Source organism: Mirounga angustirostris, unplaced genomic scaffold (genome assembly GCF_029215605.1).
Source record: "Mirounga angustirostris isolate CCGP_5_RB_7025 unplaced genomic scaffold, mMirAng1.0.hap1 SCAF_8, whole genome shotgun sequence".
NCBI classification, from domain to species: Eukaryota; Metazoa; Chordata; class Mammalia; order Carnivora; family Phocidae; genus Mirounga; species Mirounga angustirostris.
The window spans coordinates 100800823-100817162 of NW_026991716.1; the positions used below are offsets into that span (position 1 = coordinate 100800823).

Consider the following 16340-nt stretch of genomic DNA (forward strand, 5'->3'; position numbering starts at 1 on the left):
TCTAAATTTACTAGAGGACACAAGGCTCTGAGAATTTTCAGAATGAATTCCTATGACGGGTACTAGGACATTACACGAGTACACAATACCCTAGGGCCTGACTGCCACGGTATATCAAGACAGGGGCCAAATCATGTAGGCTCTTGTAGAAAACTATTGGAATATTTAAACAGGAGAGTGGCATAATCTGATAATGTACAATACGTTAGGGATTTTGTGGTTTAATATGGCAGACTGAACATGTACATCTATATTCCCTGCCTCTCAAAATCTATTAAAATGACAGAATAAAAATAATAAAAATAAATGCTAATGAGATTTTAATAACATTTGAAAGCTAGAAGAGTAGTAACTAACTTGCCTAAGAGAAGTCAACAAAAACAAATCGGTTTATACACCAGAATTCTGGAAATGTTCAGAAATTAAAGACCAGATACTTCTAAAAAACATACTAAAACTGGGCCTGAAAAGAGGAACATTTTGCTGAAAAGTCTGAATAAGGAGTAAGCACTCTACCTCCAGATTTCCTCCATTACCAGGTTGCCAAGTGACTGATCTTTCCCTCCAAAACAGAAGGGTATAGGTTTGGTTTCATGAAGAAGACGAACCAGAAAGGCAATTAAGTCAGAAATGCACAGCTAAGAGTTGGGGGGAGGGGGTGTCAAGGTGTTGGACTGTAAGTGGGGAATAGTGAAAGCTAAATACTGAATTATGAGGCCATCCCCCTCCCCCATCACATTCTGATGTCTGATATGTGCCTTCTAGTAAGATTAGAAAATTCTTCTCCAGGGAAAATCATTGGTCTGAGAGAAAAGACCTACGGATAAGGGCTTTTAGAAAGTCCTCCAATGAAACAGCCAAGATCCCATGTTATTACTCCGTAGGGAGGGCAACAATTGGCAAGTAAACAATCAGCTGATACACAAGTTTACAATAGTTTTCTTTAGTGTCTCACTCTTAAATATGAATGGATACTCAAAGATCACCAGGCTTTAGAATACAGCTGTGGCAGGAAAGATGAAAACCAAAAATGATCAAAAAGGAAAAACACTCTGAAGAATCAGAGACAATGAATGAAGGGGAAAAAAATACTTCAAGGAAACTACAATCGATATCTTCAGAGAGACAAAAAAAAAAAAAAGATATTTAATTCCTGAATCAAAAATAGGAAATAGCTCTTGGGATTAAAAATACAACAGCAGAATTAAAAAATACAATAGCAGAATCTATCTACCTACCATCTATCTATTATCTATCTATCTATCTCTATCATCTATCCATCTAAATCCAGAGCTGGAAGATAACCCAAGAAATTTCTCAGAAAAGAAAACAAAAAGAACAGGAGATAGAAAACAGGATCTTCCTCAGGGCAGGAATCATGTGTTTTTTATCTTCTATATTCTAGAAGATAGTCTCTTTTCAATGCTGTTTGTTGAACTCCAGGGTGGATTACAAAGCTATGTGTGTTACAATAATTTAGAATTCTTTATTTGGAAGTATTAATTTCATATATCAGTGACTACCTTTTCGTTAAAAATCCACAGATGTTATAGAATCCAAATTTTAAATAAATGGCAAATTGAAAAACTTGAAACAAATGAGCAGGACGTACAGGAAGAGGTTAAAGCAGCTGAAGAAGGAAAGAGCCTCTGTAAAGCTCCACGAGGTTGGAATTTTTCCGTTGTTTACACTATAGCAGCTCTAATATCTAAAACAGTGCCTAGCACAGATTAGGCCCTCCATCAGTACTATTTTGTAGGACCGAATAAACAAACTAAACCAACGAATGAGTGAATGAACGAGAGCTCGCACAGAGGAGTAGGGCAGTAGGACACAGCGCTGCCACCGCGACCGCGCCCTATTACAATCCCGGAGTTAGCGCAGCGGCCGGCTCCTCCTTCGGTGGGTGGAGCTGGGGCGCTCGCTTCTCTCCGCCCCTCCGCCGGTCGCTGCAGCTGCAGCCGCCACCACTGCGGTCGCCGCCTGCAAGGGCTTCTGGGAGCCGAGCCTCGGGGTCTCGGGGAAGGGGCGCAGGTAGCCGCCATCTTGAGTGGCGAACCTTGTCGTTACGCTCAACGCTAGGGGCGGAGTGGCGACCCCACTGTTACCTGCAGCGGACGCCGCAACCGGGAGCTGGGAAGTTAAGACACCGCGTATTGCCACATTAATGGGTAAGTGGGAGTGACACAGGCCAGTTTGGGTGAACCTCGGGTTTGGTCCCTTTGGGAGTTACTGGTTCCAGGGGCCGCTGTTATTTACCCCTTTCCTTGCGAAGGCTTGAGGACCAGGCCATGCTGCCAGGTCTTTTTCCTCGGGTTCCCCTGAGGGAGACCGCGGTGGCGGGGGCGTGGCAGCCGGACCTAGTCCTTGCTGACGCGAAGGTGCGGGGAATACAGATCCTCGCAGGCAGCCAGGCTGGCCCTCGGAAGGAGCCTCTTAAGCAGCCGAGCTCATCCTCCTGCCGTTCTGCTTCTCCGCGCCTTGGTGGTTCCTGTTCTCGGTACCCGGTCTTGTCAAATGTTGCCGTGCACTCCTGGGACTCAGCGTCTGTGTGAGTCCCGCAGCATATTAGAAGTTCCACAGTGTCCAGACTACGGCAGTGGTGGCCCTGGGGCGGGTGGTAATTGTCGCACCGTCGCGTTCCGCCAGCAGGTGCCTGGGAAGGCTCAGTGTGGACGCCGGCAGGGGTGGGTTAGATGCTTCTCTCTAATAGCCTGTCAGCTCCCTTCCAAGATGAAAATTTAGTAAGTGTTTCCTCGGTAATGCCTAAGAGATGAAGGGTTTGAAAGCTGTGAAACGGGATAGTGATACTTCAAAAGAATACGACATCAGCATTTACTGTTAGGCTTTTAAAACATTTAAAAAAAATTTTTTTAAACCTCTGATTTGATGTCTCTTAATTACACTCAGTGATTCATAAAGCGACTTTCTTCCTTGGTAAACAAGAAACAGCTCTCCCCTTTCTGTCTTTAAGTACTGCTTGTTTGGTTGTAGGGGTTCTAGTCAGCACTTTGGTACCGATGTATAATTGTACTAATATGCACCCAAGCCGTGGAAATGGAGTCTTTAGAGACACAAGAAGTTCCGTTAATAGATACTAAAAGAAGTTAGAATTCCAGTTACTTTCCCAACCTCAAAACAGTTTTTGAAAGAGCTGAGTGAAAAATAAGCTTTTGACTGAAAAAGGAAAAAAATCCCTCTGCTGCGGATTTGAAGTATCTGAATAGCATTTCTTATATTTAAAATAACTTGTATGAGATAGCAACCTTTGAAATACGGTCTTTTAAAGTTATTTTCCAGAAAAGGGAACAATCCTGTTGAGTCAGGCACCTTTAGAGATGATTTTTCTTGGACTTTATGTCCCTTTTAAAGCAACTGCAGTGAGGATGCCGGTGTTAAATAAGTTAGTACTACATCAGAAAAAGGAACAAATGATATATGAGTTGTTGGGGGTAGATTTTATTTGGTTAACATATTTATATTAAAGGTTTTAATGTGGTCACCTAGAGTAATGGTTTTAGAAGAAGTGTCCAGTGTGTAGGTTGTGGAGGCAGAAGGTAATTGAATCAGGTATGGGGAGAAAATATTAAAACTTGTTTCTTTACCTTTTAAAAGTATTCCTTTCTAAAAATTTTCTACTAATTTTATTTATTTATTTATTTATTTATTTATTTATTTATTTATTTATTTATTTATTTAACGTTCAGTTTGCCAGCATATAGTACATCATCAGTTTTTGATGTAGTGTTCAACGATTCATCAGTTGTGTATAACACCTAGTGCCCATCACAACACATGCCCTCCTTTACTTTTTTAATGGGATAGATTATTAGATTAGTAATACTTGTATATAAATAAACATTGAAGATGAATGCACAAATATATTTTGCATACATGAGGATATGTGATCAGAAGCTGTTAGAGGCCAATGGCCTGGAAAAGTCTAATGTAGGTGATAAATATTAAGAGGCTTATTGCTGTGAACATTTCATTTTGCTAAAATATTTTATACTTATTGAGCATAATTCAACAACTAATGTTGAAGCCCAGTTTGCTCTACAATGAACTCATCTCTGTTATTCTCTTCCCAGAGCCTAACCTCTTATTAATGGGACAGAATTTTTATGTATGAGATACTTAGGGAATAATGCTGAACATTGTTATTACTAATAAAGTTAGATTGAACTGTTTCTAATGATAAGTATTTGTAGGTCCACACAGTATTGTTGAAATCAACTCATTAAATACTTTAAGGAAGGATTTTGGTTGATTATAAATATACTTTACTTGCTAGAATTTACATGTGTTAGATTCAAAGGCACAAAATACTTTTTAAATCATTCTGAAGTGTTCAGCCTATTCCATTCTACTTTTAGCTCCACCACTAATGAAATTTTTCTCCCTATCTTTACCAGTAATTATCAAATCTTATGCCTCATGTGGTACTTGGCTTATTGTAGGCACTTATATTTGCTGGATGAATCAATGAATGAATAAATTGAGTGGCTTGTTTTTAGTACTACTACAAATGAAATACTCCTTTGTCTTCTGAATTCCTTTCTTTTTCATGATTCTTACTTTCTTCTGATTCTCTCACCTATTTCTTTTTGGTTTCCTTTGTTCTTTCCTTTACCCCACTCAAAGGTAAACAAACATTCTCAGGATTTCTCCCTTGGCCATCTTTCTTTTATAGCTCTGCATGATCTTGGATGATCCTGAGTTTTGACCCATACTTTTTTTTTTTTTTTAAGTTTTATTGATTTTATTTGACACAGAGAGAGAGCACTAGCAGGGGGAGTGGCAGGCAGAGGGAGAGGGAGAAGCAGGCTCCCCACTGAGCATGATCCTGGGATCATGACCAAGCCAAAGGCAGACGCTTAACCATCTGAGCCATCCAGGTGCCCCTTGACCCATACTTTTAACCGTCCTAGGTCTTAATCTCTTGTATGTGCCCTATTTTATAAGTATAATACGTTTAAAATGAAAGTTACTATACATCTATTAGAATGGCTACAATTACCAACAAAATATGACAATACCAAGTGTAGGCAGAGCATAGAGCAACAGGAAGTCTTACACATTGCTGATGGAATACTTTGCAGTTTGGCAGTTTCTTATAAAATGTGAAGCATACACTTGCCGTGTTATCCATCAGTCCTACTTCTAAATATTTACCCGAGACAAATGAAAACTTGTATTTACACAAAAACCTGTACATGAATATTTATAACAGATTTATTCATAACTGCACTAAACTAGAAACAACTTTAATGTCCTTCAACTAATGAATGGATAAACTGTGGAGTATCTATGCAATAGAATACTACTCAACAAGAAGAAGGAATAAATTATTTATATATGCCAACAGTATGGATCTCACAAATGCACTGCTAAATAAAAGAAGCCAATTTAAGACTATATACTGTTATTATTCCATTTATGGTGAAATTCAAGAAAAGTCAGAACTGTGAAGCTGGAGAACCAATCAGTGGTTACCAGGTATTAAGGGTGGGAGAGGGGTTAATAGGAGCAGCATGACCAGGTTTTTTAGGGGTCATGGAGCTGTTCTGTATCTTGATTGTGATAGTTTTATGCCTGTGCATTTGTCAGATTCATAAAACTTTATACCAAAAGAGTGATTTTTTTTTACTGTATATAAATTAAAAAATAGGGACACATGGGTGTCCCAGTCGGTTAAGCATCTGCCTTTGGCTTGGGTCGAGATCCCAGGGTGCTGGGATCAAGTCCCGTATCGGGCTCCTTGCTCATCAGGGAACCTGCTTCTCCCTGGGCTTGCCGCTCTCTCTCTCTTTCCATCTCTTGCTCTCTCTCTGACAAATAAATAAAATATTTTTAAAAAATTTAAAAATAAAACAATTCATTGTTTTCATCTCAAAAACAAGCAGGCAATCAAACAAAACCATCACTCTGATACTCCATCTTTATTTCCTGTCTTGGCTTATTTTGTTGCCATACTGAAATAGATCAAGCTAAAAACCAAGGAGTCATCCTAATCTCCTTTTTCTTCTTGACCACATATTCCTTACATTTATTTGGTCTCTAATTCTTATTGAATCAATTTCTGCAGTGTTTCAGAAATCAACCAGTCGCGGTGCAGCTGCTAATTTAGTTCAGGTCTTCATCATCAAAGTTTGAAACAATGTTCTTTTCAATTTTTTTAATTGTTACTTAGGACCAAATCCAAATTTCTCAACCTGATTGCAGGAACCATATGTGTTCTTAGTTACCTTTCTAGCTTTACTTCCTGCCTTTTCTCCCACAAATCTCGTTTAGGCACGCTTAATCTCTTACTGTTTTGTGTTTATGCCAGTCTTCTGCAAGAACCCTTTGCCTTTGCATATATTCCCTCTGCTTGAAATGCTTCTTCCTTCCCGATTTTCCCTTTGCATCCTCTTCCCTGACAAATTCTTGCTCTTTTAAGATAACCATCAGAGCTCCCTAAGGCACAGTTAGTTGCTATTTCTTCTATGCTCTCTCAGGATTTAATGCATATGTTTTAGTGTACTTTACTATTTAGAGTATAATTTACGAGTTCAGTAGTCTATCTTCGACATCAGAGATGGCAGATAAATGCCAGCCTTTCCTTTTCTTCTGTTTACTTCCTAAGTGTTAATTGATCACAACATTCTCTCTGGTTTCTAAAAGTAAAATTGTCTTATTATTTTAAATGTAAAATGTTATATAAAATATTATAAATATACTTATAAGAATATGTTTATATAAATGTTAATGTTTTCAAATACATTTATAATAAAATTACTTAAAATAAAGTATACAGGTATTTCAGTATTTAAAAAGAAATATACCCTAGTATTGCAGATTATTTTTGCAGTCATGACTGAAGTCATGACCTATGCAGCCTTAGGTCTGAAGACAGCACCTTAAGTAAATTAAAGAAGCCAGGCCCCCCAAAATATTTGAGGGATGCTTATTGAAGCCTAAGATCATATTCCATTGAAAATAAGATACTTCACTCTGGCTATCTTTTGATCTTGCCAGGAGCTGTAGAAGTTTTTTACCCACCTATTTCATGATTGATTATATCCTGGCTGACAGTGATTTTAAGATGCATCCCACTTCAGAAAGGTTAAAACACCAGGCATTGGGGAGTGCATCTTAAAATCAGTGAAGTTAGGGTAATGACTTTATCTGTGTTTAGACCAAAATCTATTATTTGTTTGATAGTTTAGTCCAAAAATATTTGGTCACTTTGCTCCAATTTTGATATGGGAATGAGGGAAATGTATTCTTTGTACATAATTTTCAGAATTGATTTTGTCAGTCTATTTAAGTAGTAAGCATGAACTTAATTTTCCTAGTAAACATCTCATGTTGTTTTGAGAATATCAGTATCTGTTTTTTTCTTTCCTAACCTTAAGATGCCATGGCTAGCCCAGGGAAAGATAACTATAGAATGAAAAGTTACAAGAATAAAGCCCTAAATCCCCAAGAGATGCGTAGACGAAGAGAAGAAGAAGGAATACAGCTTCGAAAACAAAAAAGGGAAGAGCAGGTAGGTGTTTTAAAATATTTAAATGTTTAACACAGAAGCATCAATATATAGATTGTATTATTTTTTTATTTTTTATTTTTTTTAAAGATTTTATTTATTTATTTGAGAGAGAGAGAATGAGAGACAGAGAGCATGAGAGGGAGGAGGGTCAGAGGGAGAAGCAGGCTCCCCGCTGAGCAGGGAGCCCGATGCGGTACTCGATCCCGGGACTCCAGGATCATAACCTGAGCCGAAGGCAGTCGCTTAACCAACTGAGCCACCTAGGCGCCCCAATATATAGATTTTAGAAGTTACATTATTATTGTTTATTTTTAGATAATTTAAAATGAAAAAGTATTTTTAGAAAATTGAATATAAATAAATCTGTTCTTTAATTTACTAGACTCCAGGAGTAATTCATGAATCAGAATCCTGTGCTATTTTTAATCACTGAAGAGAACAGCTTTTCTTTTTTATTGATAAACCTTTATGTTAATCATATTTTATCCCAGTGTTAAGAAATTTTTACTATTGAGCCTATGTAGATCACTTCCATTTGTCCTTGTAAAATTTGCCCCCCCCGCCAAAAACATTGTATTCATTTGTTGCTTTGTGGTTTTCATAGTTCTTGCTCCGAAGTTAATTAGTCCTCTTCCTATGCTACTCATACTATTCCTTCTATAGTCTCATCAGCCATCTAGCTCTCTTAGCCTTCTCTGTTTTGAACTTTATATATGTGACATAAGGAATAGAAAAACAGTTCAAAGAGTGCATCTCAATATTTTTCATTCCAAGATATACTTAAATTTAGAAGTATTTATAATTAAGAGGGTGTAGTCCTCACGTGCATGAATTAAAAACTGATGTGTAGAAAGAACTAGCAGTGATGAAAGTAGAGAAGGGCCTGTTTTAGAAATATGATTCGTCATCTCCCTATCTACAGTATCTAGCACAGTCCCTACTTTATTATAGTAGGGACTCAAAAAAAAAAAAATCTGTTGAATGAATGATTAGAAAGAACTGTATACTGGTTGAAGAAGAGCAGTATTTCTTTAGCGATCAAAAGGAATATACCAGATTTTTTTCTTCTCTATTTTGATATAGGAAATGTATCCATAAATCCCACTCAGTGACCTCACTGTGCCTCATTCCTCCTCTCTTTCTTTTTTTTAATTTTTATTCATTACTGAAATAAAACGGATAGGGCCATATTTCCTCAGAGTTTTCTATTCCTTATTAATCTGATATGTGTTTATTAATATACCACAGTATTTCTCCCATGTAACTAATTTGCTTTTTTATTAAGATTTTCTTAGAAAAATTCTTAGACTTCTCATATACCAGTGTGAACATATGTGCTTTTTCAAATGCTATAAAATGTAAATGTGTACTCCACTTATGGGACCAGCCATTGTTAAAGATCTGAGATTAAGAATGACCCAAAGCAATCTGCAGGTAAGAGCTAACCAAACCAGGAGAGTTTAACTTCTCAAAGATAATTTAGGTCTTCATGGTATAGTCATTGAGAAATGCTAAATATTTAGAATTTTAAATGATCAGTTTGTTTTGTTCACTTAAATGAAAAATATAAGTCTATGGGAATTCAGTGTTTTATGGAAAGCCCAGTGTATAAAGTGATTTCTCTTTATTACAGTTGTTCAAACGCAGAAATGTCTCTTTGCCCAGAAATGATGAATCTATGCTAGAAAGTCCTATCCAGGATCCGGATATCAGTTCCACTGTGCCCATTCCGGAGGTAGATATACAAAAATGTATTTCAAATTATACTTAAACAATGTTTCAGAACTAGGAGGTATAGCAACAATTATTCATGTAAAATATTTAAATGATAAGTTGTATTTTCTATGTTTTAGGAAGAAGTTATCACCTCAGATATGGTTCAGATGATTTTTTCTAACAATGCTGATCAGCAGCTAACAGCAACACAGAAATTTAGAAAGCTGCTTTCTAAAGGCAAGAATTATTTTCAATATGCTTGCTTATTTGATATTAAAAGGTTCTGTAATAGAGTTTTATTTATTAGATATTTTTTATTTTAAGACACTTTCATTGTCAGTAAGTCAGTAGGTCTTAATTTTTCTTTAAAATACACTTGTAAGTAAGGCCTATTTTTTTATAAAGTTTATTTATTTATTTAAAGTAGGCTCCAGTGCCCAGTGTGGGGCTTAACTCACAACCCTGAGATCAGGAGTCACATGCTGTACTGACTGAGCCAGCCAGGGAACCCTAAAAGAAGTCTTTTTTTATCCTTTTTGTTATATAAATAGGGAATACTAACAGAGAAGTTCCTGGAGAACCACAGGAGCATACTTTTTGTTGAAGCCAAGAGAGAAGGAAGAGTTGTTGATAGATACTTAGATTGCCAGTAGCTGAAATATCTTGGTTTTAATTTTGCATATCTTTGTTTTAAAATTTCCTAGAGATTTTATGATTCTCAAAAGCCCTCTGCATTTCATGACAATTTATGAAGAATCCTATATAGTTCAGTAGTATTTCTGTGAATAATGAATGATACCCCGACAGAATAGAATGATACCCTGACAGAATAGAATATCATTTGGCTGAGAAGCATTAGGTAATGGCTGATAGGTAAGGAGACATCCCTGAGAAAGTGGGGTATACTAATAAAAGATTAGGGGGAAGATTATCTGTCAGTTGGTGTTTTGAGTATTAGGCTGAAATACTCCATGTTGTGAAGATGACAGTCTAAATAGCCTTCAACTTACAGTATTTAAATATTTGTGTAGAAAATATTTTAAAATTTTTCTTACTGTGATTAATGAAAAAGAATTTGCTTTTCAGTAAACATTGCAATTATGAGAACATTTGTTTACTTCAGTTAAATCCACCTAAGTCTTTTAAACTTGGTCATTGAAACCTAGGAAAGAGTTATTTTGTGCATCCTGTTAATTGACACAGGGACCAGGTTATTGTCTTTTTGTGTATGTAATAACTTAATTCTTTTTTAATTTTTAGAACCTAATCCACCAATTGATCAGGTTATACAGAAACCAGGAGTTGTACAGAGATTTGTGAAATTTCTTGAAAGAAATGAAAATTGTACTTTACAGGTGAGTTCTAAAGTTTTTTCTTAATCTCTTTCCAGAAATAACATATGATTAAAGTTTCTAGTGAACTTCTGCAATACTAAATATATTGTAAACATTCAGGAAATACTTGGCAATTAAAGGAAAAGGTAGTGCCACCTGTCTTGCCTTAGTCATGTTTGCAATGCTAGTTTTTTCTAGGGACTGTTACTTCATTAAAACAATTTTGGGAAAGCTATATAAAGTCATTCGTAATGTTAATAAAAATTTTGTAGTTGCCAACCTTTAATAACTTTTTCGTTTCAGAAAACCTCAAATTAAAATATTAATGGGTAAATTTTTTTTGGCTCTTAGTTAATTAGAGTTGTAACTTTTTAATATAAACTCTTTTACCTTTTAAGACATTAGTCTGATTAGTTCTTTTTTTGGAAAAAACCAAAAACCAAAAAACCCAAAAAAACGAAATCAATAAAATCTACTAAATTTGGTCAATAAAATGTGACCAAAGTTAGATTTGTCCAAATGAGCATTACTTCTCAGTTATATTGTAGTGTCAGTTATGTCTTCCAAGTAATTGGCTGCTAACAGTACATTACTGAAGTTTGCAAATATTTATTGTTTTTTAAAGAAAGATTGCTTTCCTGATTTCATTGCTATATATATTCTTAAGTAGGAATACAGTGTGGAATTACATCTATCAGGAATTGCACAAGACCTGCACATAGTTTATCAGTGCTGTTGTCATTAATGGAAGATTGTTACTGGTATTTGAATAATAGTTGTTGAAATTACAACTTAGAATAGTGTTCCACTGATCTGAGTAATTTGGGAAAGCTCCTCACATTTTAGATGATAAGCAAAGGAATGTGTTGCACACATGAATATTACTTATCATGATTTTTATGCTGAAAAATTTTGAGAGTGTTTACAATAAGGATGTCTGAGGAAAAAGCCACTTTATGTTATATATAATGATACTGTCCATTAGTTTTCAAAGTCTTTAGGTGTTAGCTCAGTAAGGGCTAGAGGTCATGACTTCTAGTCCATTTGCTTCATATTTAAGCCCCAAGTCCAGACTAAAACCCAGGTCTCCTGATATTTAGTTTATTATTTGGCTTTTTAATTCTAAATGAATGAAAGTGGAAATGAGTAAATATGAATAAATAAAATTGAGTGTTAGTTTTAGCCATATATTGTGTGTAAAGGCATTGTATTACAAAATTAAAATATTTTCCTTTGCAGACAGTCTTCACTCTTTGTTGGGAAAGACAAACATGTAAACAGATCTGTGATGCCGTAGTATGCTTAGTGCTATAACAGAACTATAAACAAAGTGCTTTAGGAGCACAGTGTAATAACTCATCTGTGTAGGGGAAGTTGAAGACAACTTCACAAATGTAGTATTGTGTGGCTAGTCATGAGGATGAACCTTTTCTGGATGAACCTGAAAAGAGGAAAATTAATTGTTGTGAGAACAGCATGTGCAAAAAGCATAGAGTATTCAAGAAGAACGTTGGGGACTTTGGCATTTATTAATCACTGAAGTTAAAACTTAATGAAATTCAACAGTATGGTCTTGGGATAGCTATAGCTTTGCCATACTACCCACATTCATATAAAATATGTTAGTTCAGATTATTGGTCTGTCGAAGAGATCTCCCAACGGATGGCCTACCAGCCATATTGGCCTACAAACGAGTTTTGTTTGTCCTGAATATGTTTTAAAAATGTGAATTAGATATTGGCCTTTAAAATATTGGAGAATTTCATATGAAAATCCAGATTTTTGCCGCCTTTTGACAAATCAGAAGAGTTGGCATTGCTGCCACACAGTAAAGGTCTAGTGGGGCTGAATAGTTGTGCCTCGCCCCCCCCCCCCCCCACTTTAGAAAGTTACTTCCATTTTTTCCCTTTTTTTTAGAAAAATCATAGTCATGCTCTCTAGTTTGCTGCAATTCCCCACTTACTCATATCACTCCTTTTATTCATAATTATCTGTTTTGTCAGCTTGTGAATTCACCACTTTTCTTTAATGCTTTCTCCTGGGGATACCTAGGAGAATTTTATGGAGTAAACTTTTAATTCTTCTTTAGTTTGTTTCTTTATAATTGGTTAGTACTATGGTCTTTTTTTTTTTTTAACATAAATTCCTCCCTTAAAAATTTAGTCTTACACATAAGAACTACTTTTCATGCCTTTCAGTAATGGTTTTGGATGTGTTTTTATATTATTAATCATAGTGATATGTACCTTTCATGTGAAGAGTTGTCTATGTCAAATTTTTTTTTTTTAAGATTTTATTTATTTATTTGCGAGAGAGAGAATGAGAGACAGAGAGCACGAGAGGGAGGAGGGTCAGAGGGAGAAGCAGACTCCCCGCTGAGCAGGGAGCCCGATGCGGGACCTCATCCCGGGACTCCAGGATCATGACCTGAGCCGAAGGCAGTCGCTTAACCGACTGACCCACCCAGGCCCCCTATGTCAAATATTTTTAAAGTTATAGTCACTCTTTAGTTTGCCTGTGGATTTGTAGATCATTTTCAGTTATTCGCTAGTTTATTGTTTGGGAGCCATGGGTTGCATTTTCTGTTTCTTCTGTTACAAATCCATCACATTTAAGTATATCCAAATTTAAGTAGATTGACATGAGTGGCTTTTCAGAGGTTCTGCTGCTTACAGGAATACAAGTCCTGCCTGTGGCTTTGCTAATAGTGAACTTTTTGACTTCGAACAAATCATCTAAGTCTCTGGCCTTCTAATTTTCTTAATTTCTTAAATGAGGAGGTTGGAACTAGATGATCCATCCCTAAGGAAACAAAAGTACCTTTTACGATTCTAAGTTCATAAATGTACTATTGCTCTATTAGTAGTGTCTCATTTATTTTTAAACTGCTTGCTTTAGGACACCTGGCTCACTAAATAGTAAGCATTAGGAGTTCTGGGAAATATAATTTCAGATATGTTCATTTATTGTTCAAGATTTTGAAAATTTTCATTATATTCTTCTCAGTTTTTATTTTTCCAAATTGAGTCCTTTTTTAAAACTAAGGGGTTTTATTTATGAAATCTGATTAATCTTATTAATCATAAATCACTCTTTCAGGCTTGTCCCGCTAACTCCTTACTCCCTCTCTTCTTCCCTTTCTTTCTGACAATTCGTTGGTGCTTTCATTTATTCTGCTTCTGTTTTTCCTTAGTTTGAAGCTGCATGGGCATTAACTAATATAGCATCTGGAACTTTTCTGCATACCAAGGTAGTGATTGAAACTGGGGCTGTTCCAATTTTTATCAAACTTCTTAATTCAGAGCATGAAGATGTGCAAGAGCAGGTATGTTTCTAATTTGAATGGTTATGTTTACTAGATTTTAATGTTCTCTTCAGAGTTGCATGTGCATTGCATTTGTTAAAATGTAGTAATTTCTCTTCAGTGTCAAATTAGAAGGAAGCCAGAATGAACTGTCTCAGGCATAATCCTGGGTTCTCTGTAAGTGTGATCTCAGGTATCAGAAATTACTATTCCTACATATAAAAGAGCATACTGAGACTCAGAAAGTTAGTAATTTACCCAAAGTCACAGTGAATGGCTGAACCAAGTTTTAAACCTGGGCTGGTCTGACTCCTTTTTCTTTGCATGTGCATAGATTATTTTGTTGTTTCTTTTTAAAATATCACATTATTTTCAATGCAACTGTTTTTAAATAGACATAAATTCTCATAGGGAAAATGTAATCACATATACTTTATACGAATGAAATAAAATAAAATGTTTTGGTATTTTTGTTTTGAACTATTTTTATGGCAAATTGATCTGTTGATCTACCATTCCATTCATCTGTTTAGTTTTATATATATTTTATATATATACATTCATCTGTTTTAGTTTTATATATATATATACACGGAGTTTTTTTCCCCCCACTTAATTGATATTGGGAGCCTTTTCTAATGGCATTATTTATTCTTCTAAGAAAATTTTACTGATTACTCATTATCTAGCCAGGTATGAACCATAATTTTTTATATATTCCTCAATTATATATTAGAGTTATTTCTAGCTTATTAATATTACAAAGAACATCATTATCAATCTGTATGTGTGTCTTGATTATTTCATTAGGAAAAATGACTTTAACCCTGGTAAAAGAAAAATTTTTCAAGTTCTTATTATGTATTTCAAAGTTGACCTCCAAAGAAGTTATACATACTAATTTCCCCACCAACAGAATGTTAGACTTCACAGGGTGAGAAATGTCATTACTTAAAAAGACTTTCCTTAAGGTGGCTCTATGGCATAGTTGGTTAAGGCGCCTGTCTTGTAAAAGATTTTTCTTAAAAGATAGAAAATAAACTTAGGCCTAGATTAAAAATATGTTAAAAATTTTAACAAAATTTTTTTTTTTTAAGATTTTATTTATTTGACAGAGAGAGAGTGAGCAAAGTAGCAGAGAGGCAGGCAGAGGGACAGGGAGAAGCAGGCTCTGCACTGAGCAGGGAGCCTGATGCGGGGCTCAATCCCAGGACCCTGAGATCATGACCTGAGCCGAGTGAACTGTCTGAGCCTTAACCGACTGAGCCACCCGGGCGCCCCTATTAACTCATGTTTTAAATGTTAAAATTTTCCCAATTGAAAAAGTAACTTATGTCTACTTTTGCACTTACTTGAAAAATTTGAAGTGAGCATATAATGAAATGATATTTTGCATAACTTGTCATTTAATTGAAATTTAGTAAGTGAGTAATTCGATATTTTACCTAAATTATTTAAAAAATTATAATGAACCTGGACTGATTCTAAACTTATTTTCAGAGATCAATCAAAGCTAATTCTTGTAGTAGCTTTACTTCACTTTCCTGTATTTTGTTTCTCCTTCCCTTCTTTTACAAATGAGTCCCTTCCCAGTGAGTGGATTACTTGGCATAGGAGCAAACCTCTAGAATAGATAATTGCAAAATTCACTAGATTGATGTATTTTGTCTTTCCATGTAGATTCAGAGTAGACAGACTATCTCTTTGTTGAACAGAATAAACATTTCACTAGTATGTAATGAAGAAATTTTAATGCCCTATCCTTCAGTTGGTTAAAAATATTAGTAAATGGTACTTTTAAACTTTCTTTACTGTCCTACTAGCATTTTTTTTTTTTAACATCTTGGAAACTATTACTTTGTTCATTTTGTACTAAAATCTCATTCTTAAGAGAGAGCATCTTATTTAAGATATTGTAACAGAATATTTTTTTCTCATTTTTCTAAGGCTGTTTGGGCACTTGGTAATATTGCTGGTGACAATGCAGAATGCAGAGATTTTGTTTTGAATTGTGAAATACTTCCACCTCTTTTAGAGTAAGTACTTTATCACAAATTAATACTAGTTTTAGAGAAGAAAACTATATATTCTACACTGTAATTCTACATACACAATTATGTTCTTCAGTGGTGCTTTTAAATTTGGGGTATGTTTAGCTGTATCTCCAAAAGCAATAACTTAAAGGTAGGTAAAGCGAACAAAAAAATTCCAATTTTATCGTTTCTTTTATATTTTCTTAAGTTATACGTAACAGTCTTTATTGTGTACTTGATGCTTACTGTGCTGAAATAATAATTCTACAAAATAAGGATATGTAGTAGTTTTTAGTACAATAAAAATTTAAGTTTTGCTGAAGAAGGGAATCTTTAGTACATGAACAGATGATATATTTAGGATATCAGGTTTTTATATTTGATGTTGAAATGTTCAGAGAACAAAGATCATAAGACA

At 35.2% G+C, this 16340-nt stretch overlaps 1 protein-coding gene across 2 annotated transcripts in view; it reads left to right on the forward strand.

Annotated features, from left to right (window-relative positions):
* Positions 1–1957: 1957 nt before the first annotated feature.
* Positions 1958–16340, forward strand: part of KPNA5 (karyopherin subunit alpha 5) — a 51007-nt gene continuing 36624 nt past the window's right edge. For both annotated transcript variants that reach the window (XM_045865382.2, XM_045865383.2), the window contains exons 1-7: positions 1958–2171; positions 7401–7534; positions 9168–9269; positions 9388–9487; positions 10511–10605; positions 13779–13910; positions 15837–15925. In XM_045865382.2, the coding sequence (XP_045721338.1) occupies positions 2168–2171; positions 7401–7534; positions 9168–9269; positions 9388–9487; positions 10511–10605; positions 13779–13910; positions 15837–15925 (656 nt within the window). In that variant the 5' untranslated portion in view covers positions 1958–2167. The remainder of the gene's footprint in view (positions 2172–7400; positions 7535–9167; positions 9270–9387; positions 9488–10510; positions 10606–13778; positions 13911–15836; positions 15926–16340) is intronic.